Source organism: Buceros rhinoceros, unplaced genomic scaffold (genome assembly GCF_000710305.1).
Source record: "Buceros rhinoceros silvestris isolate BGI_N320 unplaced genomic scaffold, ASM71030v1 scaffold7398, whole genome shotgun sequence".
Classification (NCBI taxonomy): domain Eukaryota; kingdom Metazoa; phylum Chordata; class Aves; order Bucerotiformes; family Bucerotidae; genus Buceros; species Buceros rhinoceros.
In genome coordinates this window covers 90,289-116,556 of record NW_010425059.1, presented here as the reverse complement: position 1 = coordinate 116,556, position 26,268 = coordinate 90,289, and the positions used below count along the sequence as shown (strand labels likewise).

General features: G+C 38.8%; 1 protein-coding gene across 1 annotated transcript in view; it reads right to left on the bottom strand.

Annotated features, from left to right (window-relative positions):
• Positions 1–95: 95 nt before the first annotated feature.
• The window catches only part of LOC104497714 (histone-lysine N-methyltransferase 2C-like), a 95,586-nt gene continuing 69,413 nt past the window's right edge, over positions 96–26,268 (bottom strand). Inside the window, exons 6-13 of the mRNA XM_010140996.1 lie at positions 24,419–24,591; positions 23,524–23,684; positions 20,994–21,104; positions 18,564–19,303; positions 6,136–6,252; positions 1,757–1,858; positions 1,479–1,583; positions 96–308 (exon numbers count right to left, since the gene is read on the bottom strand). Coding sequence (XP_010139298.1) covers positions 96–308; positions 1,479–1,583; positions 1,757–1,858; positions 6,136–6,252; positions 18,564–19,303; positions 20,994–21,104; positions 23,524–23,684; positions 24,419–24,591 — 1,722 coding nt within the window. The remainder of the gene's footprint in view (positions 309–1,478; positions 1,584–1,756; positions 1,859–6,135; positions 6,253–18,563; positions 19,304–20,993; positions 21,105–23,523; positions 23,685–24,418; positions 24,592–26,268) is intronic.

Below are 26,268 nucleotides of genomic sequence, written 5' to 3'. Positions count from 1 at the left end.
ATTATTTTAAAAAATTAAATATTAAAATGTGATTACTACAGTTCAACAGACATTGCAAATACAAAGTGACAAGAAGAAATAGAAGAGGCCAGCAGTCAGTATTTCTGACCCCAGAACCAAACACACCATTTGCACTTCCAGCCTCCCTTCGGAACTGTCTGCAGAGGTGGATCTAAGCAGTACGTGTGGTAGCTGATGTCGCAGTCATCACAGAGGAGCAGCCTTCCTGGATCTGTTGCCTTCCCACAGGCTTCACACACGGTGCACTCCAGGCACCTCCAACCCTTGCTAAGCACCACTTTAGTAATCTGCAAAAGGCAAGGTGGAAATTATTTGGAAACTGCTCTAAGAAGTGCAATAGTGATATAAATTGAAGTCTGGCTAGTGAAGCATGGGATGCTCCTCTGTGCAGACGATCCACATCACAAGTAGCTGTTTTTATCCATTGGACTTCCTGAAGCTTCAATTAAAAGGGCATGGATTAAACAAAAAGAAACTGTAATGACTGACATGTGATTCTGTTCTAGAATATAATTTCTTCAGATAAACCAACACACCAGAGAACATACCCTGCACTAGATCTACATGGAGATGTTTACATGTTTACTCCTAATAGCAACAGCTGGTCCTGCAGGCAGGAAGGAGAACTCACAGCAGCTCTTTTTCAGCAGTGTAGTAAAGCCAGGATTCAGGTTGCTCCAAATCCTGTATCTTTCCTAAATTATCTGTCATAACGAGTGCTGGGGTTTTAGTCATCCGAAGCAAACAACCAATTTATTATAATTAGTATATAACATAGGGGTAGTATATAAACACAAAGCCAAATTATAATTCATGAAAGATGTACATGGCATTTTTCAAGTACATTTAAAATAAAGTTTTGCGACATGTTTAAAAAAATCCCACTTTTACACAGATGTACTTATATAATAAACAGAGTGCATAGCGTATATATTGCTGTAAATAGTTTATTATGTGCTTGCTAAGTCATCTCATACCATTAAAATTTAATTTTCACACATTCTCTCCTAAACTAATGAATGTAAAATGTATTAATTAACCACTCCAACTGCTGTCAATTCTGACAGCCAACAGACAAATTGAATCAACTAAAGCGTATGCCCTCAGTAAATGAAGATGCAGCATCATTTTTTTCTTTGTTTTTAACTCTGCTTGTATTTAGGTTTTAAGCTTATATCTCAAACTGTTATTTTAACCAACTGCTGGATAATCAGTGCTATTTATGGTTGCAAAATCACAAAAAGGTTAATTTCTCTTGAGGCAATGTATACTATAAATGACATTTAATTAAAGTCTTTCACAAGTCGCATACAAATAATGGTCACATTAGCTGATGAATATCTAACAAGTTAATGACTCCTCTAATTACCACAAAACCAAAGGCAGCATAGTGCTATTAAAGTGCAATACAAACCCAGTGTAATCGAGCAATTATTTTATGTGACAAAAGTGCTCACCTTAATACTGACGCAGTAGGGATGGTAACACTGACCACATTGAGAACAGGCAAGCAACCTCCCCTCAGCACCTTGGCCAAAACTCCCACAAACTACGCACATATCCTGAAATGACAAAGAGCAGATTCTCAACACGTGCCAGACACTAAGTTCTGAAATTCTGTAAAATCCAACTGTACAGCTGGATTGCTGTACAGTTTAAATCCTAACAAGGGCATTAATTTACTTTTTTCTAATTAAAGCCAGAGAAAGGAAAATACAGTAACTATCATCCTAACCTGATGGAGAGTGAACTTGTCACTGTTAGAGAAGAGGACAACGGTATTATGCATTGAGTTTTCTTCTTCATCTTTGTTAGATGAAATATCCATAGTTGAGACCTATTGGGAAAAAAAAAAAAATCACAAAACATAAATAGCAAGTACGTCACATTTTCTGAGACTAGACAAGATGAAACTTTCTCTCTAAATATGCTAATTTTTGATAAAACCAGAGAACACAGGCTTTGCAAATATTTATGAAAGTTCATAGTGTATGAATAAAAGCTATCTACATCAGAAATTACTGTATTCACATTTTCACGACTGTACAAGCATCATCACTATTTCAGTTTTACAGACACATTGTCTTCCTTTCCTTCATTCATCTTTACGCATCACCCCACTGCACGTTAAAAGGGAAAAGGAAGGAGAGAGGCAGTTAAGAAAAAAAATCACTAGTAGTAATTGTCATACTGTGACCAGTCTGCTCCGTTCGCGACATATAAACACTGAAGTTCTCATCAAAAAGTTAATTGCAGCAACATACTTTTGAGTACTAATTCAAAGAAATGTAATCGGCCCTATATTGGCTAAAATGTGGTTTAGCTAATCTTCCTAGTATGTTAGAGGAATAAGCAGGAGTTCTAAAGTTACAAGAGTTAAGCGCCTCTCGGTAAGGAGTTTCTTGATGAGGCTTATCTATCTTGGCCATAAAGACTCGTATTGAACTTGAAACGGCTGTTTTGATCTCAATCCATAAGCTCTTTCTGCAGACAGTCATTCTCCTTTTGATTAGCAGATCGTTACTCTGACCTGCCCTTTACTAGTTCAGTGTATACACGTACATGACTTCAGCTGCGTTCTGAATTTCATGCAAATCTCGCTATGCAAAAGTTGTTATCCATGAATTTCAATAAACAGACCTAACTACTGACTCTCTGAACTCAGAGCGGCCACGGAAGACAAGAGCACACAGTTCTCTGTAAAAGAACAATTACAGGATAGAGAAATATAACTTTGTTTGATCAACTGTTCTGATTTTATAAATGTGGTTAATTTTAAATACAGTTTAAGTCTTACACACATAGTTTAGTTTAAATTAATAATTTAGCTATTTAACAAATCTTAACATCACTCTGGAGACAACTGTAAATACCATTACAACAGCTACAGGAATCTCTCTGATACACTGTTCCTGAAACTCAGCATTTGCTGAGGAATAGCTAAAAAAGGGTTAATGTATTTTAGCAACTGTATAGTCGAGAGCACTGCAGCTGTAACTAACTCATTAATCAAAAAAAACATTCAAAACACTTCTTGATACATTCGGGATGAGCTTTTCCCTCCCATGTATTTCTACAAAGTTCTTAGAATTGCTTGCACCACAAAACCAGGATTTGAAGGGCTGAATCACTGCGATTTCGAGGCTTTCTTAACGCACGAGTTAACCTGTAGCCACCTTCTTCCCCATTCCCGAGATACACCAAGGCATCTCCAAAGCTGTGCAGTTGTCCACTGGACATGATCCCATGCTCAGTAAGAATCAGTTTGTCCAAAGGGGCTGAAAATACCCTGTTTCAAATGCTGGTCTCTTGGTACTGCTGCTTTCATCTACTCTGTCACAAGCCAGCCACATCTCTGCTGGAGAACTCTGAAGCTGCCATTTACTTGATGAGTCAAAGGATCAAATTTCTACAGGAAATTGTGGAGAGTGATGTCCATTTTGTATTTAACTCAGTATCTTCTGTTCAGTTACAAAATTTTTTTAAGACTTTGTTCTGTAACACCCAATTTCCCTTGAAGAATAAACCAGCGCTTTGTAACATAGAATCACAGAATGCTTTGGATTGCAAGGGATGTTTGAAGGTCATCTAGAACACTCCCCTGCAGTGAACCATAACATCTTCAACTAGATCACATTGCTGAGAACACCATCCAACCTGACCTGGAATGTTTCCAGGGATGAGGCTTCTACCACCTCTCTGGACAACCTGGGTCAGTGTTTCTCCACCCTCACGGTAAAGAATTTCTTCCCTACATCTCCCCACTTTTAGTTTAAAACCATCACCCCTTACCCTACTGCAGCAGGCCCTGCTAAAAACCTGCCACCATCTTTCTTAAGGGCCCTTTAAGTACTGAAAAGGCTACGAAAAGGTCTCCCTGGAGCCTTCTCTTCTCCAGGCTGAACAACCCCAGCTCTCTCAGCCTGTCCTCACAGCAGAGGGGTTCCAGCCCAGTCATTTTTGTGGCCCTCTGGACCTGCTCCAGCAGGTCCACGTCTTTCCCATGCAGAGGAATAAATAATTATGTGAATCCCTTTGATTCAATGAGTTGCCTTTGACTAGCCTGAGTGGAATTAATCTTGTGCCTTTAAAATTACGTATTCACTTATGAATCTTCACCATCCAAAGCTTTAAAAGTGATCAATGACAGAGACATTTGTTCCTTTTCCAGATCAATACCAGAGTATTCCCAGAAATTATTATACAGGCAGAAAAAGTGGCACAATACTGTATAAAATCGAACAGATGTAGGAAAGAACATGAAAAGGTCTAAAGAGAGTCTGAGGAATTACTTCATGAAAGCATAAAAATGAGTAAGCCCTTGTATGAACATGAGGAACAGAACACCTCTCAAAATCTGCAGGGGTGATTGATAATCAGACTTTAAAAGGCATGTTCAAAGAAGCTAAGTCCGTAACAGGGAAAAAACCTATTAATTTTTTGCAGTCCAGGTTTCCAATTATTTTTCATACCGAAATCCCCCTTATGAGGAGCAGAGCAGGCCTATATAGGGTTTCAGAGTTTTAAAAGGCCTACAGGTATGAAATATCTCAGTTATCAACTGCAGTGAGCAAGACTTGCTTAGAATCACTTCAGTGCTGTAGGAACGGGAGATGGCAAATGTAACTACCAATTCCTCAAAGGTTTCTGGGGGGAAGCCATGTACCAACCATCCTACAGAGTTTCTGACATCTGATCGTAACAAAGAACTTGCAGACACATCGATATATACTTTTTAGAGTCAAGGAAGCTTTAATTATGGTAATTCAGGATCTAGCAGAGCTCTCTGAAGGAGTCAGCAAGCCTGGCAGCAAGGAAATGTGACTGATGTAACTTGTGTTGCGACCAAATTCTTTTTAACAAATTCCTTCAACCATGCTCCTTAAAAAAAGGTAAACCTATGTAAAATTAGAGGAGTGGTCCATATGTTGAGACAAGATATGAAATAAAGTCTAGAATAAGTTCTCAGATTTCTATGTCTGCTAACAGGCTGGGTGTTCAACACACTCGTGTGCAGTCTCAAAAATAAAGCAAGGCACAAGGTGACAAAGCTTGCCAACAGTATAAAAATATTTACAGTAATAGCAAATAAAAGACAACTGTGAAGAACTGCACAAGAACTTTATAAGGCTGAGTGCTGGGCTATAAAAAGTAAAACAAATGAACGTGACAAAACACCTGACAAGGGTGGTTAGAAACAGCGAAGTGTGTCCATACAAGGACCAACTCAAAATACTGGGATTCTCCAGACTAGCAAGGAAAGAGATAATTAAACTCCTGTCTAATAAATTTTTAGTCTGAGGACTGATTAAGACACTTAGTTGATCTAGTTTCTTCAAGAATTGAAGATTAAAAAAAGGGGAAGAGGGGGGAAGGAAAAGGAGGAGAAAGTATGTTCTGTAGAATCTGGATGGCATGGATGGAGAAGGTGTATAGAAAACAACTCTGCACTGCCTCTTCTGTCAGAGCACTAAGGAGCAGGCAATGAAACAAGCAGACAGCAATCAAAAACATAGGCTGACGAGCTGTAGAACTAGAAAAGGGTAACATGGTTTCCAAAAGTTTTTAAAAGTGAATAGACAAATTCATGAAAAACAGCTCCAACAGAGGCTGTCCAAGACAAAGATACCACCTCCTGTTCGGCCAGTCCCCAAGCCACGAAGTGCTGAAGTGTCTCCTCCTTTAGGCCTCTTCTGTTTCAGCACTCTTCCCCCAGCACTCAGTTTTGCCTCCCTGCGTAGAAGCAGCTGGGGTCTGATCCGCTACAGCTGCTGTTACATTCTTACGCACACAAATTGCTCTCCCATTTTCTGTTGTTCCAGTGAGTGCTGTCTTTACCCAGCATGTTCTCCAGATGAGGAAATGGAAGGAGTCCTCCAAGACTCTCAAACAGTTGTGAGTTTAAGTGGCAAGAGCATCATAAAACTGCGTAAGACCCATTAAGCTACAGTGCCCTGGTTCTTCATCACAAACAATAATAGCCAAGCTTTATCAAACACCTCTGCTTTTTAGTGCTCTTTGGTTTTATACAGTGTTTTAATACAAGAATTATGGCTGAAGAAATTTATGTTGCATTATCAAATTACAATGTAACTTAAAAATAAATGTTCTTACCCCTGGAACGACTACAGTCCCAACTCCATTTTTCAGTTTTGATCTACCTCTGCCACCTCTTCCTGAAAGACCTGCACCACGTGGCCTCCGCTTCCCTGGGAATCCTGATCCATGGCCCTATTCAACAGAAGACAACAATTGAAGTGCAACCTGAAGGTCTTCTGTTATGTGGGATTCAAACTTGTTCAATACATCATCTAGGGAAAAATGTAAGTAAAAAAGCCACCCTATGATTTCAAGTGAATATGTGCACACTAGGCCATAGCCATCAAGTCACTGTATCAATCATTGTGAAGTACCTTCAACTACTTACACGACATAATATGATCACCTTTATCACCAGTGAGAAACCAGCCAAAACCAGAAATGTCTATTTTCTGCTCAGGAATAACTGGAAATACAGAAGGTTTGAGGTTTTTTTCCCCACCGCTGCAAAGTATCCAGCGTATCTATTCTTTATTCTGTGATCCATTTCTCCTTTCTCTTTAAACAGTTCAGCTCAGGCAGCCATGGGACTTCTGAAAGGGGTCTGGACACTTGATTACTTGCAATCATAGATGCTTTTCTTATGCTATGAATAACCAAGCAAAACCTGGGAATTATTAGATCTCAATCCTGCTCCCAAAGCAAAGCAGGATCTGGCTGCACAAAACTCTCTTAATTCAGCAGATACAGAGAGAGCTTGTTGTTTTAAGAACATCAATTACACTCGGATCAACATTCCCCATAACATGATGTTTTTCTTACAAAATAGCCACTTCTTTTTAGAAAGCTTCTTTCTCCCCCTTCCTTATTTTTGATGCAGACAGACAGCTGCAGTGTGTGCTCTGGAGTATTCACAGTACGTCCACCATTAACTGTGGACAGGTATGTCTTCAATAATAATTACCTGATACTAATACTGTGACTTGGTCTCAATATTTATTTATTTATTTTAAAAGTCATTAAACACAAAGAGGCTCTCTAACCTTCCCTAATCACTTCCAGGGAGAAAAAGAACATATTCAAATGTCCCCAAGTTCTGGCTGGTACATCAGAGAACTCCACAACGTGTTTCAGAGCCTCTGATCTGTTTAACTGATGATAATTACAGTATAGACTCAAACAAGCATCTTTTCTACTACAAAATAAGCCATGAGATTATTTATTGCATTTCAAAATTGTGAATAATCTCAGCTCCTAATACAGCCCAACTCCATCCACAGAGTATCTAGATACAGAGCCTGTATCCAGACGTTTGTTGGAAAATACTTGTAATACCAAAGGAAAACATTTACTCAATAAAACAATGTTAATGGAACCACAAAGCTCCTTGGGGATGGTGCATGAACAGTCTCTACTGATGGAGACAGGAGTTCGCTGGATGGAAAGCAGCACTGCGGGCTCAGTATTACCAATGATACTTTTCAAATATGCCAACTCTTCGTTTTAAAGAAGATACAGAAATTTATGGTCATAATTAAAGGGAGAATCCAAGTATCCCAATGTGAAGATTTTATTAACGACCATCTATTAATAGAAAGGGAAAATAAATTGACTTACTCTTACACAATGAGATAATATAACACAATACTGTTTTAGGAAGTGAAAGGACAGATGCTACCGAGGGCTGAAATATTTATATGTATGAAGGTGTTGTCCTTACATACATGTGGAGTTAACACATATGCACACACAGGACACACAAGCATCGATTTTTTAAGATGTAAACTTTCCTGGCATGTTTCTCATTTTGTCTGTTTCAGACCAGGTATCAGTATTGTTATATTCACAAAACTAGTAACAGGAATAAGCACATATTTGTATCAATGTTAATGCTGAATATTAAGCTGAAAATTAATGCTTGAAGCAGCAAAAGCTAGGCTAATGTCAAAATAAAATTAGCATGAGAGTTAAAGTGAAATGAAAACAAATCATTTGGAAGCTACAGCTATTTGTCAGAGTTTCACCGCTTAGCTTTTTTGCCTTTATTTAAAAATAATGATTTCACTTAGTTTCTTCAGATATTTTTAATGGTAACTGTCACTGTGGATACTAGCTTTGGTCCATCTAATCAGGTAGGAAAGTTGTTATTTATTCCCCCATAAGCTAAAAACGATGTCACTTTGAATCCACTCTGCAGGATTTCTCCACAGCAACCAATTCAAGCCACCCTTCAGATCTCTGCTCATTTCTGTTCCTGGCTCACCTTACTGCCAGTCTTAAGGATATTTTCCTTCTCAGGTAATTTATTTTGACAGCTATGTAAAGCCTACCACAAAATGTGAAGTCCTCAACACACACAAGAAATTGGTAATACAAGCTATTCTTTGCCACTGAAAATCAGGACGACGCCATCGTACTGTCCACTCTGGAAAGCACACATTTTTTAACCTGAAAGCTCCAGAGTTGCAGTAATTTTTAAAGGCCTTAGACAGTAACAGAATGAAAGATTAATTCAGTTGTGAGATAAAGAATTTCATCACTAGTCTCTACAGCAGAAAGATAGCAAGGGATATATGAAAATAAATTCAAATTATTTACCACTTTGATGCTCCAAATGGCACTGCCAGGAAGCTGTCTGGATTTAAAAATGTCCCGACCTTCTGAAATGTCTGGGGACCAGGAAGGTGGGCTGACTGTATTATTGGTACTCCAAGCCCCCTAGGATACGGTAGGTGAGAAAATAGATGTATAAAACTTCGCAACATAAAAAAAGGGAAAAAAAAAAAAGAAAAAAGCAAGCAACAAAAAAACTCTGAAACGCAAAGCACATGCAGGCATAGGCATTTCTATGTTAACTTAAGTAGCCAATTAGTTTATCGAGGGAGAGGAAGGTGAGAAATTTTTAGATTCTCTTTGAAACATACACTAAAACAAATATTAAGCTCCAACTGATGGTTAAGTACAACAAAATGAGTTTTATAAACAAAGCATAATAAAAATCGAAAGCAAGCAATCATCACAACAACAAATTATATCCCTACATTTTATTGCATCAAATGAAGACGACAGTAGTTTGAGATGATAACATCCCCTTTTACACTTCAAATCACATTTTGAAAGAACAGATGGCATTAGTCAACTTTTGAGTCTAAACTACTGACAATCACAGTAAGGACTGGATTGAGAAGCTTGTGAAACAAAAGGAATATAAATAAAGCATTTGAAAAAAGAAAAAAATTTAGCCATGGTAATTAACAAAGTATTTCTTTCCTGAAAGTTTGCTGCAAATAAACCATTACAAACCTCCACTACGAAGTTTTTTCACCCCAGTGTTTTCATGTTACATGGTGCTATCAAATTTTAATACGTTATTATAGACATGTAATAACATACATCCATAGGCTGTACCTACACACTCTGTTTAACTAATCGATTATTATCCCTGTTTGTATAGTTCCCATCATGGTGAAGTATTTTATAATGCTGTCACAAGAAACAAGGCAAAACAAGAAGAAAATGTTAAGACACAAGAAAGAAAAATCTGAAGTTCCTCATACACATTAGAATCTATAGAAGGCTTTCTCGAACCCGCCGTAAAGACTGCAGGAGATAGCGATCATAAATAACTTCATTCTGAATTTACACAGCAGAGTGGTTAAAGGATAATATGTCTTCCTAACTCTTAAGTTTGTGAGAGTAAGGAATAAGGAATACCAAGATGAGAAGTAAACCAGATGAAAAGTAGAGATTTGCCTTCTCGAGAATGACATTCAGCAGTGGAACCGCAGGGATGATACGGAATAACCTCATGCATACTAATAGTCCAAACTATTCACACATGCCTAACTGCTCACACGGGCAAGCCCAGGCACATTTACACCTTTGAATACTGGTCTATACAATAATAAGCATTGAGAAAAATGAGATAGCTCTGCAAAACGTGGGTTGGCTGTTTTCTGTTTTTTTTTTTTTCTGAAATGAAATATTCTCCATCAAGAATGTGTGGGAAACAGTTTCTTTGGAATCAACAACTCATCAAAACACCCATTTGTCTCAAACCGTAAATTGGTATTTTGCTTTACACTGGTACTGAGTGAAGATAGAGCTGCTACTCAACTTCTGGCCAGAATTATCACAGGCAAGATCTTCCTAATCCATGCTAGGCACAGCCAGATTAGCTCAATTTGCTGATGAAAGTGAGTATGTGCTAACACCTCACTTCCCCTCAAGAGGATGGCGAAAAGCTCCTGTGATGCCTTCTGCTTGCAGAGCTGGGTAGGTAGTGACCTGTGGTTGCTCTCATAGCTCAGTATTCAAACTGGCACAACAGGTCCAAAAGAAGACGTTTGTCAGGGACCTAAAAGCCTAATTATGTGTAAGACTTGCATTTTAAAAATGCCAACACGGTCCACGTGGTACAGCCCTCAGTGTGTCCACAGTGGTACTCAGCACAAATCTGTTTTCTAGTTTAGCTACGCCTGCACGGGAGAGGGAATATGGACAACACAGCACTTCAAAAAAGAAAAAATTCACAATTCTCCCCACACAATGTAGTAACCAGACACACAACCTACAAACTGCTCAGTGTCCAGAAGACTACCGGTGTGTTCTCAACTGCCCACCGTGACCTCCCATCTGCCATGGTGCTTCCACAAAATGCTCCAGCTGAACTGCTAGTGCCAACTCCTGCTCCCCTGCACTTGGGTTAAAGTGAATTTGCTTCATTAGACACTTAAATTGTAAGATTTTGCTATCCCAGCTTTTGCTTGACTTCAGTTAGAAGGTCATCACGTAGGCAACTGACAGTCAAAAGCATCAACAGCACTGAGCAGAAACCTTCTGCACCTGCATACCTAGAGATGGACGAGAGTCCCTGCTCACATCCAGGATGTAAGGGCGTAACATGGACAGAACTGCACCGAGTCAGAAATGGGGGGGAAAGCAAGAAAGCAACTTTCCACGGAAACAGAGGTTTGATATTCCTACCCATCACATTCCTGAGGTGACTCTGCTGAAACACACGCCACCCTTCACCTGTGCTGAACCACCCTGGGCTCCCTGCATGGTCAGCAAAGAGAAAAAGGTGTTTGCAGAGCGCAACCCACCGCATGGGATGGAGGGTATCACACTGGTCTCACCCTACACGCCCCCGGTTCTCTCCAGCGACTCCGACAGGAACCTCGAGGTGACTGCAGCAGACCTTTAACACTGCAGATATTTGCAGTTGGGTGAACCCCACTCCTTGAACCTGCAGCAGCTTCTCTCCTGCAGAAATGGCTACGCTGAAGCCTGCTTTTTGTTGCACTCGGAGCACTCTGGTTTAGGAATCACTGCTCTGTCAAAATCTCCTGTTTTCACTAGGCACCATCACACTAGTTAGCAACTAAATCAGCAGGTCTGTGGCAATGGGAGATTTACCTTTACTGTGCTAGCCATATTTTCAGTATGTTCCATTTTAGCAAGATAAAGTTTAAAATGTCATTGAATTTCAGGTATAGTTTGCCCATATTTCTGAAATTCGTAACGCATAGTAAGTAACTGTTCTCATAATATGGCCACTCAGAGAAAATCTGTATAGCAGCACAAAGAACATCTGCGTATGGTAGAAACAATCTTTACATTAATCTGTAAGGGAGGTAACATGCTGGCTTAAGGGTCAGAATTCAAGATCTCAAACATGCGGAATACACTTAATTAGCAACTAAAACTACCTACTCTTACTTGGGACGTACAAAATTATTTTCCTTTTAAAAAGATACACTTCTCTAGTGATTAAATATATTCAAAAGAATAAAAAGCTAATAGAATATTAAATCTGAATATGAAATATTTGGTCTTGTGAGACAAAATGAATTGTATATGATTCATGAACTATATTGTTAAGAATTAAATTGGAAATTTAATCCAAGTTTTATTGTAGATCTGAAACATTTGAATTCTCGGTCAGATAAGCTTAATTCAAAACACACATTTCCACAATACTGTGAACAAATGAATTACATCAAAGAGATGCATTAATTATATTTTGGCTTTTAATTAATGCCTATTACCACACAATACCGAAGAGAAAGTTCTATTCAGTTCATTTACATCAGAACCACAGCAATAATTAATGTACTTCGACAGAAACAGGAAGTTCCAATTCTCCATCATATTCTTGAGTCCTCGAAACTCAACAACACAGCTGCAAGTACGCTCTAACAAAGAGAAACCTAACGTCAGCACGGGTCAGGAGAGCTCACTAAATCACCACGACCGGGTTTAGCTGCTCAACGCTTTATGAAATCAATGGCAGCCGCACACGCACAAAGCTGGATTTTCAATTTCATATTTAATGTAATTTTCAGGTTATGACCAAAATTTAATCTGTTCAAAATACAGCTCCTCTCGTAACAAAAAACAACAAAAAACCACCAAACATAAAAACCGTAACAAAAACTAATCCTTGAAAAAGACTCTTTTTGATCTTTTTTCCAACATCTCCCACTACAACATACTTAGCGGAACCATGTAATTGAAGACAGCAAAAAAGCTGTAATACCCAAGAAAGAACATACATCTGAACTCATCACAGCGTTCTATATCTTCAGGGTCAATTTAGAAAATCTCCTACAACACCTAGAAATATGTAGTAAGCTGTATCATAGTGATCACCAATATATTCAGGATAAAAACTGATTACCACTAATCACAGTATTTTCCATGGAATGCATTCTAAAATAATACTTACGATATAGCAAAAATAGGATATAGCTACTATTTTCTATTCAATATTATTCTACAGACCATTCTCAACTCTTTACAGTGCTGTATACCCTCCAGGACTCCCGTTCTTGGCAGGCCCCGGCTGCCCCGTGCCCAGGTCTGTGATGTCCGGAGGTAGAGCAGCGACTCTTTCACGGGCACCCCCTTGCCGTGGGGAAGGAGCTTGCGTGCCCTTGTGAGGTTGAGAGCTCTGCTGGTGGTGGCATGTGCCTCCGGTGGGGTCTCCCAGGCCAGACAGGTCTCAACTGAAGGGTCAGACAAAGTGTGTCCACGGGCAGGATGGGCTCACTAGCCTTCGGGCAGCCATCCTAGGAGAAGGACAACTCTGACTTCAAACCCGGGCAGATGGAGCTCGTTTAGCCCTGTAAGGCTCCATCTAAGAGAAGGACACTCTAACCAAACCTATGACCCGAGGACTTCGCTGTCACCGTCCAAGCTCCCTAGGCCCTGGCAGATGAACCTCAGGTGTAAAGGGTGGGGCCAGTTCCGCGCACGCTGCGCCTCACCTAAAAAATCCACCGTGCAGTCCCGAAGGGTGCACGCATCGCTTGCAGTGAGCGTGGGAAAAGCCCTTCCCAGATTTTTGTTCATGAAGCCAAGCCATGGTGATGATGATAGGCTGCAACACCTTTTGTTTACTGACTCTGTATTGTGCTCTCCAGTACACAGTGCTGTAGCAGAAGTAACTATTTCAAATTTGTTCAACTTGGATACATAGACTATATCCAATACTATTTAAATTATACCTCACAGAAAAAAATACCCTTTTCCCTTGTGAAGCTTTATTTCAAACTAGATATATGTCAGATCATTCACTAATAAACTTACATGACAATTTCTTTGAAGACTACTACTTCGGAAAGAAGAAACACAAAAAAGATGGAAGAGAGGTCCTGTCCGCAGCATACATTTGCAGTTTAAAAGCAAGGGTAGAGAATCTGCATATTCCATGGAGAAGATACTGTACGGACTTAACTCTGAGGACAGCACTGAAAAAGCTTTATCATGCTGGCAGCTGCTGGAAGCTCTGTGAGTATCTCTGATCTAAAACCAACTCGATTTTGGATATAAGTAAAAACCAATTTGGCTCCATTCCAGAAACAGACCGTGGACCAAAACCCATGGGAAGCCAGTGAGATGCTAAGCCTGGCAGATAGGTACATGGTCCTCTGACTGGGCTGGATGCAGATTTGAAGCTTACCTTAGGTACTGGATAGGTATGGAAAATGTGCTCTGCTGACAAACACGGTTAGTAGAAGTGCACCTTATTGACAGGCTTTATGCTGACACAGAAAAACACATTCTCTGAAGTGGACTAAGCTCGTACCAGCCAAAGCCATTCTTACTCATGTAACTGTACCTACATATTGATTTATGCACAGCTCCCCTTTGGTTTAGAAGATGGATTTTCTCCTGTTGCTTCTAACCAAAGAAGTGCTGCATACAGAAATGCTCGGGGGGAGAAGAGTGGTGATGACAGCAAGACTGACAGTGCAGCCCTGGAAGGGATTCACGAAGCCTTTTCGAGCAGAATATCATCTTCACTGCTTGTGAGATGGGTTTTAGTCCTTTCAAAATCGAAGCAATGTGCTGGTGTTGCAGACACATTAGTAAAGCCTATTACAAATGCAAACTACTAAGATCCAATACAGGAAATTACTTTAGATTATGCCTATCTTTGTATTCCATAGTGAAACTGAAAAATTACTCAAACATATTTTATTAGCAATTGTATTAATAGATTTTGAGGAAAGGAATAATCATTCACCCTAGTGCCCAGCACAATACATTAAATCTAATGAAAACAAATCCAGATCAGAAATTATTCCTTCACATGGATTCCCCTGACTGCAGTGAAGCATGTGTCTTACCAAATTGAGAAGCAATATATTCAGGATCCAGATAAATTTTTTTCCAATTCTTCTTCCTTTGACGTTGCAATAACCCATTGCAATGCATTTTTTTAAGGCTGGGGGGTTTTTTAACCAGGAACAGGACATTCTGACAAGGTAAACTACATATTAAAGGATTTAAATCTTCTCAGAGAAAGTGAAGAATATTGCCATCTGTGGAAACTGGCTAATGCTGGCTTGTCTTCGGGGTCCACAGAGTAACCCGACTCTTTATGAAGTATCTGTTTTACACCTGCGCATTCCTGGGTGAGCACCTAGTTCTGCGATGACAGTTCCTTTGTGCTATAGGAGAAAGCAGCTGTGGAGCCGATGTTAACTTCACCCAGTGCAGAAGCCACGACCTTGTTAATCAACAGAAATAACCCAATATTCTTTGTGTAATTTTTCTTTCTTCTTTCACTGCCCTCTAAGACATGTTGCTGCAGACTCCTCCAGCTGCAAGGCAATGCTTGTATTGCATAATCCTGCTCCTGACACAAAGAGACACCACAGCACTCTGTGTCAGTTTTTAAAGAGAAAGCAGCAGGCCTCAGACCCACAGAACTAACCTGCTTTCGAGAAGGCAAAATTCCTCTTTAGTGATGCCCAGAGAAGAACCACACATGACCTCGTTCATTCTGACCTGCCATATCTAGAGCTTCACAGAAGGATTTTTTCCCCCAGAATTCTTTTCCCCACTTTCTACTTGTTTTGGATCAGTATGATCATCTTTAGACAGACAAGCACTAAAACACGGGGTTAGGCTAAGAAGTTGTAAATTAAGTTTATGTCAATTCTTCAGCAGTGAGGCCACACTCAGCGTGGAAAGTAAGATGGAACAGTAGAAAGCAGATCTCTTCTCAGCTGTCAGCATCTTTGGTTTTACAGGGGCTGAAAACCTGCTTACTTGACTTCGCACCTGCCCCAAAGAACTGTCACGTAACAGAAAACCAAAGCAGACCCTGGCACATGCAAATGTCTAGAGAGCATCAGAAGGAGGGGTAACAGTTACAGCGATGACGCTACTTCTTTCTTATAGACAGTTTGTCCATCAGTTTCTAAAAATCATTCATAATGAGTTGCTTATAAAGGAAGTCATATATAGGGCTGTTGGCACAAGTAGCAGAAAAATGTAGCACTTTTCTCCTGAGAACTAGAACCAATATTAACAACAACAACAAAAAAATCACTTCTAAAGAAAAAGAGCACTTCTAAAGGTGACATAAATTGAGCAGAATTAGATAAAAACCACAAGATGTTCTTTGACAATCAAATACATTTAGAGACTTCTGCTCCGATCTAGAACTCCTGATCTGGAAAACCATGCAATTCTTTTAAAAAACCTGAACATTTATAGTAAAAACAGCAATAAAAAACACCCCAACCAACCCACAAAACCAAACCTGAACCAATTTCTGTGCGCAATTCAAAGGCCAAAACATTTAAACACATCCCCTACTTATCCTGGATTTATCCAATTACATCTTGCTCAAAAGGAAAGGACCTACTTGTAACTGGACATTTCTAAATCTCTTATACTCTACAGCTTTCGGTCCCTCAGCAAAAGCCCACAGTAGTAAGTTAACATGGTAAATTTACAGCACCAGAGGTAATTTTGTCCCCATTTAAAGGACATATGTATTTCTGCAAATATTATCTATACCTTACTCGAGAATGACCTACACACACACAAAAAAAAAACCCCACTAACGGCAGCCAAATAAACACAGAGTCCCCTCACACACTGGAAACAGAAGTATGGTCCTAATAATAAAGTTGCTTTTCGAAAGTATCTATTATATACAAGCTTTTTCTCTTTTTCAAAATCCACGTTATCTGCAGGTACAACACTTGCATCCTTCATGTCCAACACGGAAAAATCAGATGAACAGAAGTGTAAATAAGACCTCAAGCCCAAATCCCTACCAACTAGTTAAGCTTTACTTAGATTACTGGCCAGAAAAAGTGTATCTTTTTCACTAATCAAGTATCCACAAGGTCTTAATTTCTTTTCAGTCCTTACTTAAGACAAATTTTCACTGATCTCCACAAGGTGCCAATCTATGCTAAAACAGAATGATCAATGGAAAGCACAAAAGTGTACTGGGACTTTAAACGAAGCACGCGTGTGCTTTTCTTACCAGAAAATTGCTATTCACTTCACAGAAGTTGCAGGTTAATAGCTTTAAAGTACAAGACAAAGATAACTGAAATCAAAAGAAACCTTCACAGACTTCTAGCGTACTTTTACAGGAGAGACCATGAATTTCGTAAGTAGCTTCTCCAACTCTACAACTGGTACTGCTGAGCACCTTTTTATTTAAAAATACGGTTTGCAAACTGTTGAACAGATTATACTGATTCAGCATCACGGCTAGGATTTTGTGTTACACCTGACATAAACTGTCATTCAACTGAGTTTTATTTGCATTACTCACACCACAGATTAAGAGTTTAATGTCTATAGTCTATTGTATGTAGAATACTCAAATTGCTACTTTTACAGCTGAGGGCTTTTTGTATTTTAAGATGAGTATCTACTCTGCTACAGGCATTTACAGTTAGGGTCAGCCTTCATGTTTTCCTCAGTGGGTTCTCTGGCAGTGAAATAACTTTATTACCAGTAAACAGTAATTACCAATAATGGTAATGCTGGTTCCCATGCAGAACAGGGGCGAATTGCACAGAAAAATAAATCCAACTCTACTAGAACACAAAAGATGACAAACAAACTTCCCCCAATAGAACACCTGAATTCATTTTAGACTGTCACAGAAGCTCACAGAAGCCCACCCCTCTTCAATTTGCATGATAAGCTGAGAAAATAAATTTAATTGTTAGGACAGTACAGGGTTTAAGAAAAATGATTTTTATACATGCTAGCATATGAGAGTAAAAAAACCCCCAGGGATAGTCTAAAACCTTCCAAATTTAAATTCTTATATAATGCTTGTTGCCTTTACTATGTACCTTTAACCCTTTTCAGAACACTATTCACATGCGTTTTCTTAAGAACCAAAAATTTTGAACCCTTAATTAACATGTAAAAGTTGAAAGAATTATGCAGCATATAAAAAGCTTTTTTATCATTAAGTTCAGAAGAGCTTGGAATCATCAACCTAGAAGTCCTGAAGAATAAAAATAGATTTTGACGAGAACAGAAATTAAACACTAATTTGTCACACTAACATACTTTTTGTGCAGAATTTTGCAAACTCAAAATAAATCCTACTGGTTGAAGAACTACTATCCCCACTGGCTCAAATAGAGCAAGTTGTTGCACAAGGTGACAGACTTAAAGACTCTTTTCACTTATCAAACTTAATCCTAGTCAAACCACAATGATTTCTACCAGGTGGATCTTACATGGTATTCGCTAATGCAAGAAAACCATCAAATTATTTGCCACACCATTAAAAATGTCAATCAAGATATCTGGCAGCATGATGGGAGACAGGAGCTGTTGCAGGTTGTTCTTTAAAGCCAGTTTCAGAATCGTTAACACACTTTGAAAGCACTCCCCAAAATAAACAAATGTATGAAAAAGATTAAGAGATAAATTAAAAGGCACTGCGTTATGTATATCTCCATTTGTAGCATAGGTATTAAAAATAAAACAAATTTTCTTTCATTTTGCTCTAAGCATGAGCTGAAAGAAATGTTAATTCTCACTAGAGAAGCTTTATGATATTTGGTCTCTCAACTATTTAACACAGAATTACTTCTGGAAGAAATAAGCTAGACATTTACTGAGAATAATAAGTGCATACTACATCTTTAATTTAATGCATGAAAATTCAAATTATGTGCTTCATAAACCTATAATGGAATTCTCTGCGTGCTTACCTGTCTTGATCTGGGTCTTCCAGGAGAAAACTTGCGTTTGGTGATGGCCGGTTTTCCCATGCCAATTTTTGGAGTGACTGATATGTAAGTTGTTGGGAGAGCACTTCCAGCAGTGGAAGGCAACACTGCAGGCTGAGTCTGCTGTACATCTCGTGGAGAATGCAAGTCTACTGAAACATCTGGCGAGGAAGACACACTTGTCTTGTTTATGTTAAGCGATGGGGGAAGTGAGGGGGAAATCTCAGCTGGTGATTTTACGGGTTTGTCTCCAACTGGGGAACTATGTGCAACACCTTCATTTGCAGCACTAGTTTCTACTTCTACAAGAGTTGGTGTTTCTGACTTTTCACGAGTTTCTCCTTTTTCTACATCATTTTGCACTTTTACTTTTTCCAGTTGTTGTTCTACAGGGATACAAATATCTCCTTTACTTTCAGTCTCCTGCACTTCTGGCGTCACAGTTAAGGTCTCAGGTATGGAAGACAGAGACCGAGAGTCTACTGTGGATACTTCTGACACCTCCACACTACCTTGTGGTAGCTGTGTCTCTTCCACTTGTTTGTTTAACTCCTGCTGTGTTACAGCTTGAACACCTTCCATCATGTCTGTCATTTTCCCAGTCTGACTGTCACCAGATGCTGGGGTCTTTTTAGGAGACATTTCCATTTCAGCTGAATTAATTTCAGCAGAGACTTGCGTTTCCAGTTCTGTGGTCTTTTCTTCTGCTAATACGCCTGTAACTAAGCAAAACCATATTGAAAGCTTAGTGCAAAAGAAGAAAAACTCACACAGGTGTACCGGTCAACAAGTGTACTTGGTACACCATCAAGTACACCAAGTACATATCACTTTACTTCAGTGAACTTAATACGTAGCTTAAAATATACTTCTTAGATACCTTTCTTTGTACCTATGTTTACAGTAGTCTGGTTTTCGGTCATTATTTTTCTTCCCTGGAAACACAGCAGTGTAAATCACAAGAAAGTAGACCCAAGATTAATTTTTGAGGAATCTGAACACACATTTCCAGGTAGGCAGCTAAAAGTAGTTTCTCCTTTTTCATTTCTGCATATTGAAGATGAATGCTAGCATAAATTAATGTATTTTAAGCAATTGTCCCAACACTTCCAAAAAGCAGACAGCTAAGAACAGGACAAGTACAAATAAAAAACATTTCCCTCCTACCACTTATTCAAACTTTAGGAAATCATCTGAAATGTAACCAGTTGATGCTGGGTTTTTTTATTTAATAAATTTTATGTATGCCTTTAGAAAATATTTGTCTAGCCTTCCTCTAAACCAAATCAAGCACCTTTCATCCACAACTTCCATCATCAAAGATTTCCAGAGTCTTGTATCCATGCCATGGAGAACTACATCCTTTGCTCTGAATTTGGCTTCCCATATCTCTTTTTGATAGACCCTGATTCTCTTACAAGCCCCTTACTTTCTATTACACTTGCACTCTTCTTAAACCCTCAGTGCTACAGCCTTCTCAGCCACTACAGTTCAAAGCCAAGCACTTTATTATGAATATTCACTAACAGTTTTAAATCATTGCCCTTATACTACAGGCTGTGATGCATAAGAGTGATCACAGCTAACTACAAGATTTTTTTTTTTTCTTTGGCTTTAAATGCAGGTTTCTCATTTCCCGTCACAGCAATCACCCTTCAACAGTGGCTGGGAGTGGATGGGACATACTGGAAAGTTCTTAGCCATCGATATTGGTTACTAACACTAACATGACTTGACCCAGAAACCATTCTTTTTGTATTCTTTTCTTTGGCTGGTACTTCATGTGTGATTGGTAAGATATATATACCCATACCCAGAACACAAATGTCAGCTACTGGAACACCCCCTGTCTGGAGTAGTACATTTGCTTATGAAACAAATTATCTTTTATTTAAAGGGAAAAAAAGAAGTTAAGAAATCCTTAACTAAAGATACTTGGGGAGTTACAACCACAAAGCATATGAACTGGAAACAAGTTCTACAGCATGCCCCAAAACACACCAGTGGAAACTAATCCAATCCAGTCATTTGCAGCTACAAATAAAAAAGACTTGAAGAGAAAGTATGAGAGACTCCATCTGAATAGCAAAAAAATAGTGGTTTTAACTATAAATCTCTGGTGTACAATAGCATTTAACTGTAGTTCCAGCTTTTGGAGAAAGCCAGTCCCACAAAAAAACTAAAACAATTTTCTGCTACACAAATAGTCTGAAGATAAAATACATCTTCAGCAAAAAAGTTAATCCTCTTGCTTGAGAGTTCAGGTAGTAGAACTGAAACAATTTGTCTCCTACTGCTTTCCAGGCACTTCTTCCTCCTAAATTTATAATGTAGCACAAACCTTCCTGAACAGAAGAGGGTTCTGAAGGATTCTGTACTGGCATTTTCTCAGACTACAAGACTCTTTCTTACCGTCTGTGACACAACCAACAGCTGATTCTTGACCAGGGCCATCACCAGTAATGGGTTGTTCCTGAAATGCATCCTCTCCACCACTTTCCATTTCCATTTCATTTGTACAAGCTTAAGGAGAGGAAAAGAAGTTATCAAAATTGGTATGACGTTTATTCTGTTACTTGGGCATCAAGTAATATTGCTGTCACTGTTTGACCTTTTGGCTAAAGAGAATGGTATTTACCGATAGGAAAGGAGTTATCACAAATCAGGTCAAGGAGAAGGTTAGAGAGACTATATAGTACTCCTTAAAGATTAAGAGCCTTTTTCTTATTAACAATGAAGCTGTTTTATACCTCTCACAGTGAAGAATGTTCATAAAACAATTACATACACCTAATTGGGAAAATTCAACTGAATTTACACACAGTCACAGACTTTTGCATTACCTGAGCAATACAAACAGGCTTTTCTCAAATCCCAGTCTGTAGCATGAAGACTTTGAATTCTTATATAAATATTACAATGGTTTATGGTACAGATATGAGCTTCTATCTAGTATCAGCACTTGGAAACACTCATTTTTAACCTACCTGTTCATCAACATGAAAACTATATTTTGCCGCTTTAGAACTAGGACACTTTAGTCTGTGAGTTCTTCCTATTAAATAAAGGAATTTGCATGGAATGGCACTACTGAGTACTACTTTGGCTGACAGTATCGTTATAGAGCACAGAAACAGGAAATACTTCTTTTTTCCCCTCACGTAAAAGCTTTTGCTCTTCAGGAAATTCATTAAAATGCACTACACGAAGTATGAACAGGAAAAACAAAGTACACGGTAAGTGCAAGCTCAAAAGGAAATGATCCTCAACAGATGCCAGCACAAAAAATGTCAAGGGAATATAGCTTTCTCTTTAGGAAAGTCTCTTCAAAGTTCAGAAAGCCAGGAACTATTAGGTGATGCTACTTTTAGCACCTAAAAACTGCTCTCAGACTCTGGCAGCTTTGAAGTGATATTTTAACTTTGAGGAAGTGATCGTTTAGATCGGCTCCAAATCTGATTTTAATGTACAAAAGTGCTCTCCTGGGTATAGAACACTGCATGACTGTACTGATGTAATAGCTCCACATTACTCCTAGTAGTTGAGTTGACAGTCCTGTTCTTCCCTGGGGACAAGGGTATGCTTGTCAATGCTTCTACTAGCTAGAAGTCCTAACAGCAGTACTTAAAACTTCAGTCTGTCAAATAAACCAGTTACTTATTCAAAAGGGTTTTCCAACAGCCCCTACTAACCCTTCGGAATGGAAGTGATCTTCAAAGGTTGAAGTCGCCACTTTTTCTAACTCGGTGTGTTAGTTCTGTTCTTTTACATACCTACCATCACTGCCCTTCCTCCATGATCATGTTTTTCATCATTTCTTTACTACTCACCAAAGGTATTCACTTACGTGCACAGGCTAACATCAGAGAATGACTTGTTTAGACAACACATCAGTTTGACTGCACAAAAATTAAGATTTTTGTTGTAGTCCAATACTTCTTTTCAGTCAAAAATTATCAAGTTTTCAAAAACACAGATGCAACTGAGCTATCAATATCTTTTAACAATACATCAGTGCACAGGCATTGCTGCTTAAACATCAAAAATGCACGTGGCAGTGGTAGTGCAGTGAATCTGTTAGATTTCATCTTGCTTCCAAATTTAACCACAACTGTACTTCTCTTAAGAAATTCAGCCTGCAGGAGAGTAGGTGCTATCCAATGAACACCTGGTGTGAAACACACAAAAGCATTCAGTTACGAGTTCACTACGCAGGGCTTGTGGATGACCGACCAGACTCAGATCAACAGATCCAAGTTTTCTGTGTCCTTCCTTACTGTTATTGAGTAATTTTTAAAAATATTCTACACTTTTTCGCAACTTCCCATTCTACATTTAGCTTGACTTGTCCATTTAGACAAGAATCTCTCAGAAACAAGATGACTAATCATATATTGTTTTGAAAAAGGACACTTGATTATGAGTTGTTTAGTTAAATATACCTGTCCCTTGAACACAATTCAGCTTCCACTGGACATTGTGAGGAGAATGGGCTCTACGAGAGCTCCTTGTCTAGGAGCCTGACAAGAGGCAAGAGGGAAACAGGAAAACTGGATGTCTCCAGGAACATCTACCAGAAGCTGCCTTGTGCCTGGCAGTTAGGCTGCCAAGTGAGTCACACAGTTGTGAACTGTACCACGTCCAAAAAAAATCAGAGAAGTTTACATCTACAGGCTGAGAAGCTGGAGCCAGAAGGTTGAGAGCCACCATTAAGGAGCTTCCTTGCACAAGTTTCTAATACAGGATCCTGAAGCCAGAAAGAAGAATACTGAGCTCAGCCACAGACTGCTTGAGAAGCCGTTGCTAAATAAAGGAATGGATGAACTCCACAGAGCAGAATATGAGTTCACAATGGCTGGTTCACAAAAGATTTAGTGAGACAGCTGCTGACACTTTTGTTTGATGTTAGCATTTTGGAAATACAAAGATTACATTTGATTACCTGTTATATTGTCAGGTTCGGGAATGAGTTCAGAAGTGTCCATTATATCACATGACTGACTCTGATCCCCTTCTCCTTGTTTACAAAGAGTGCAGATGTAGTCTTTCAACTGAGACTCCAATTCACTACCTGGAGATCTGTCACATTCTACGTGAATCCACCTGGGGAAATTAATTTAGTATGACTACAATTTTAATATGAAAAATACAAAGTATCCTAGTAAACACCAATTTAAAAATAGCACTGTTTTCCTTTCCTATGGAGAAATAAAAATGCTTTATTATGGAGAATTTTAGAGAAACAAGCACAATCAATCATCATGTCATGAACAAATTTAAACATGAAGACCTAAACTGACACTAAAGCCAGTTGGACACTACAACGTGTACAGCAATATCGAGATGTTGCACAGCAAGACACAAGAGCATTGAATATGAAACACAGTCTACATTCTTGAAAGGTTCCCAGCAGTGCTCTTTTTTTTTTCTACTGGCCTAGCAAAACATGTAAAATTAAACTAGAACACATACTTAAAAATTTTTAAAAGAAGAAAAAACAACTACCAAAAACCATTGCAAACAACAGTCTTCCAAAAGTTAGGATGAGGACTCTTCTAGTCTACTTACGAAACAGATGCAATGTAAGAAGCAGCAGCAACACTTACTTCTCTGTACACCTCAGGTAACTGCCAATTAATACTTACTTGCTAAGATTAAAATAAGGCTATCTGCTACTGCTGGTTGTGTTCAGGAGTGAAGGACAGATGTTGGACAATGAGATACAACGAGGTACATCACACCCAGCCTACACCCCTCACAGAAATGCATCATAGTCATACAGCTCACCATAAGCTTTAGGCATTTTAGTACAATTTAATAAAAAATAGGATTCTTACCTTTTACACATGTGACAATGCAACATATCTTTCTGGAAGTCTTGGAGGCACAGTTTTTCACAGAAAGGACATGATAAGTTGTCTTGCTGTTGGTAACAACTGTCACATACCAAACAATTATGGTGCCACTGACAACTTGTTCGTGTGCCACACTCAGCACATACTCTACAGTTCTAGAGACCACAAGAATTAATTTGTTAATTATGATATTGCACAATGTGACAGAACTGCCATTTACTGACATTTTCCTGTTTTGAATTAAATTAAATAAAGTTTCTGTTCTTGATAACACTAATAAATTACGCCAAATCTGGTAACAGAGCATGAAGAACCTGTGCAACAGCAAGAATAGTTTCCCTGCACTACTGTCTTGAAAGGAGTATTTCTTACGAGACCAAACTTTTTTATTCCTATTCTCAGTTGCCTTATGACTGCCACGACCTATGAAATTACATATATCTCACATATAGAGACTTCCCTTGTTACGCTGAAATTGTATTTTTATTGTTACTTAAGCTTACTTGCAAGGTTACTGATAAGACAACAAATCCATCCTGCCCTCCTCAAATGCAAAGGAACCCTTGACCTGCACAGCTGCATCCCAGTAAGCGAGTAGTTGAATATAAAAAGCCTTCAAGTATAGATTACATATACTACTGCACAAGTTTAAGTTTACATTTTAATTTACATTAGATCATGAGAGCAGCTGTCATCAAGTGAAGGTTATCCATTCCACATGGATCCTAGGCTTCTCTTTTCCCGTATGGAGGTTGATTTACTGTCCTACATAGGCTGCTTCAGCCACTGTGCTGACAGCTCCCCTCACAGAGCAGCTGTAGAGCCACATAATCACGTACCAGTGGGATCCCTTCAGAAATTACAAGTTATGTTACACAGCAACAGCAGTCCGGAACACACCTGGACCAGCGTAAGGTGGGTAACAAAATATGGGCCCCTACAATGACAAGGAATTGTTCTAAAACGTTTCAACTTACTTTACATTTCCAACCATTTGTTGGAACAGCATCCATAACTGGTTGTAGACAGAAAGTATGGTAGCCTTTGTCGCATGTATCACACACTAGCATCTTGTTGTCTTCCCCAGAATGTCTAAGAGAAGTAGTAAGTGGTTAAAAAAATAATTTAAACAAGCCGTAACAACAAAAAAAACCCCCAAACAAATTATTTAATGAAAAGACTGAACAGGAGGACACACAACTAATGCATGAAAATTAACGAATACCATTTACAACTAGCTCCACAGATAATGCCCTCAAATTCCTGTTTCAGTATGAATGAAGACCACTATTCTTAATTTAACATGCGCTGAGCCTATGCAATCGTTCTGACTTCTAGAAATTGGCCCACTTTCATTTACACACGTGTAGGCAGATTGAATGGCCTTTCTGTACTGGAATCAGTTCAAAATCTGAAATACGTACTTTCTTCCTGAAAGAACAAGTAAAGGGAACTTGATGCTACAGACAGTTTGTACTTTTTTGAAAAAAAAAAAAAAAAACCAGAAACAAAGAAGAAACCTGAGCCATCACCTCTGACTACCAGCGCTCCTGCAATGTCAATGAATGACTGCAAGACCAAGGCAAACATTAAAGGGAGAGAGGTCAACTTTCCTACAGTCATGTATTACAGAGCTCCACCACAAACTTCAGTGATAACATAAATTTGTTGAAGAAAAGACAGACAGTTTGGTAATATCTAAAAGCATTGTGTTCTGCCTTAGTTTAAATAAATTACTAGATGCTACTTTATTGCCTGGGGGACCTGATATTTTAAAAAAAAAAAAAAAAAAAAAAAGAAGAAAATTCTTTTTTTCAATAAAGATATTTTTA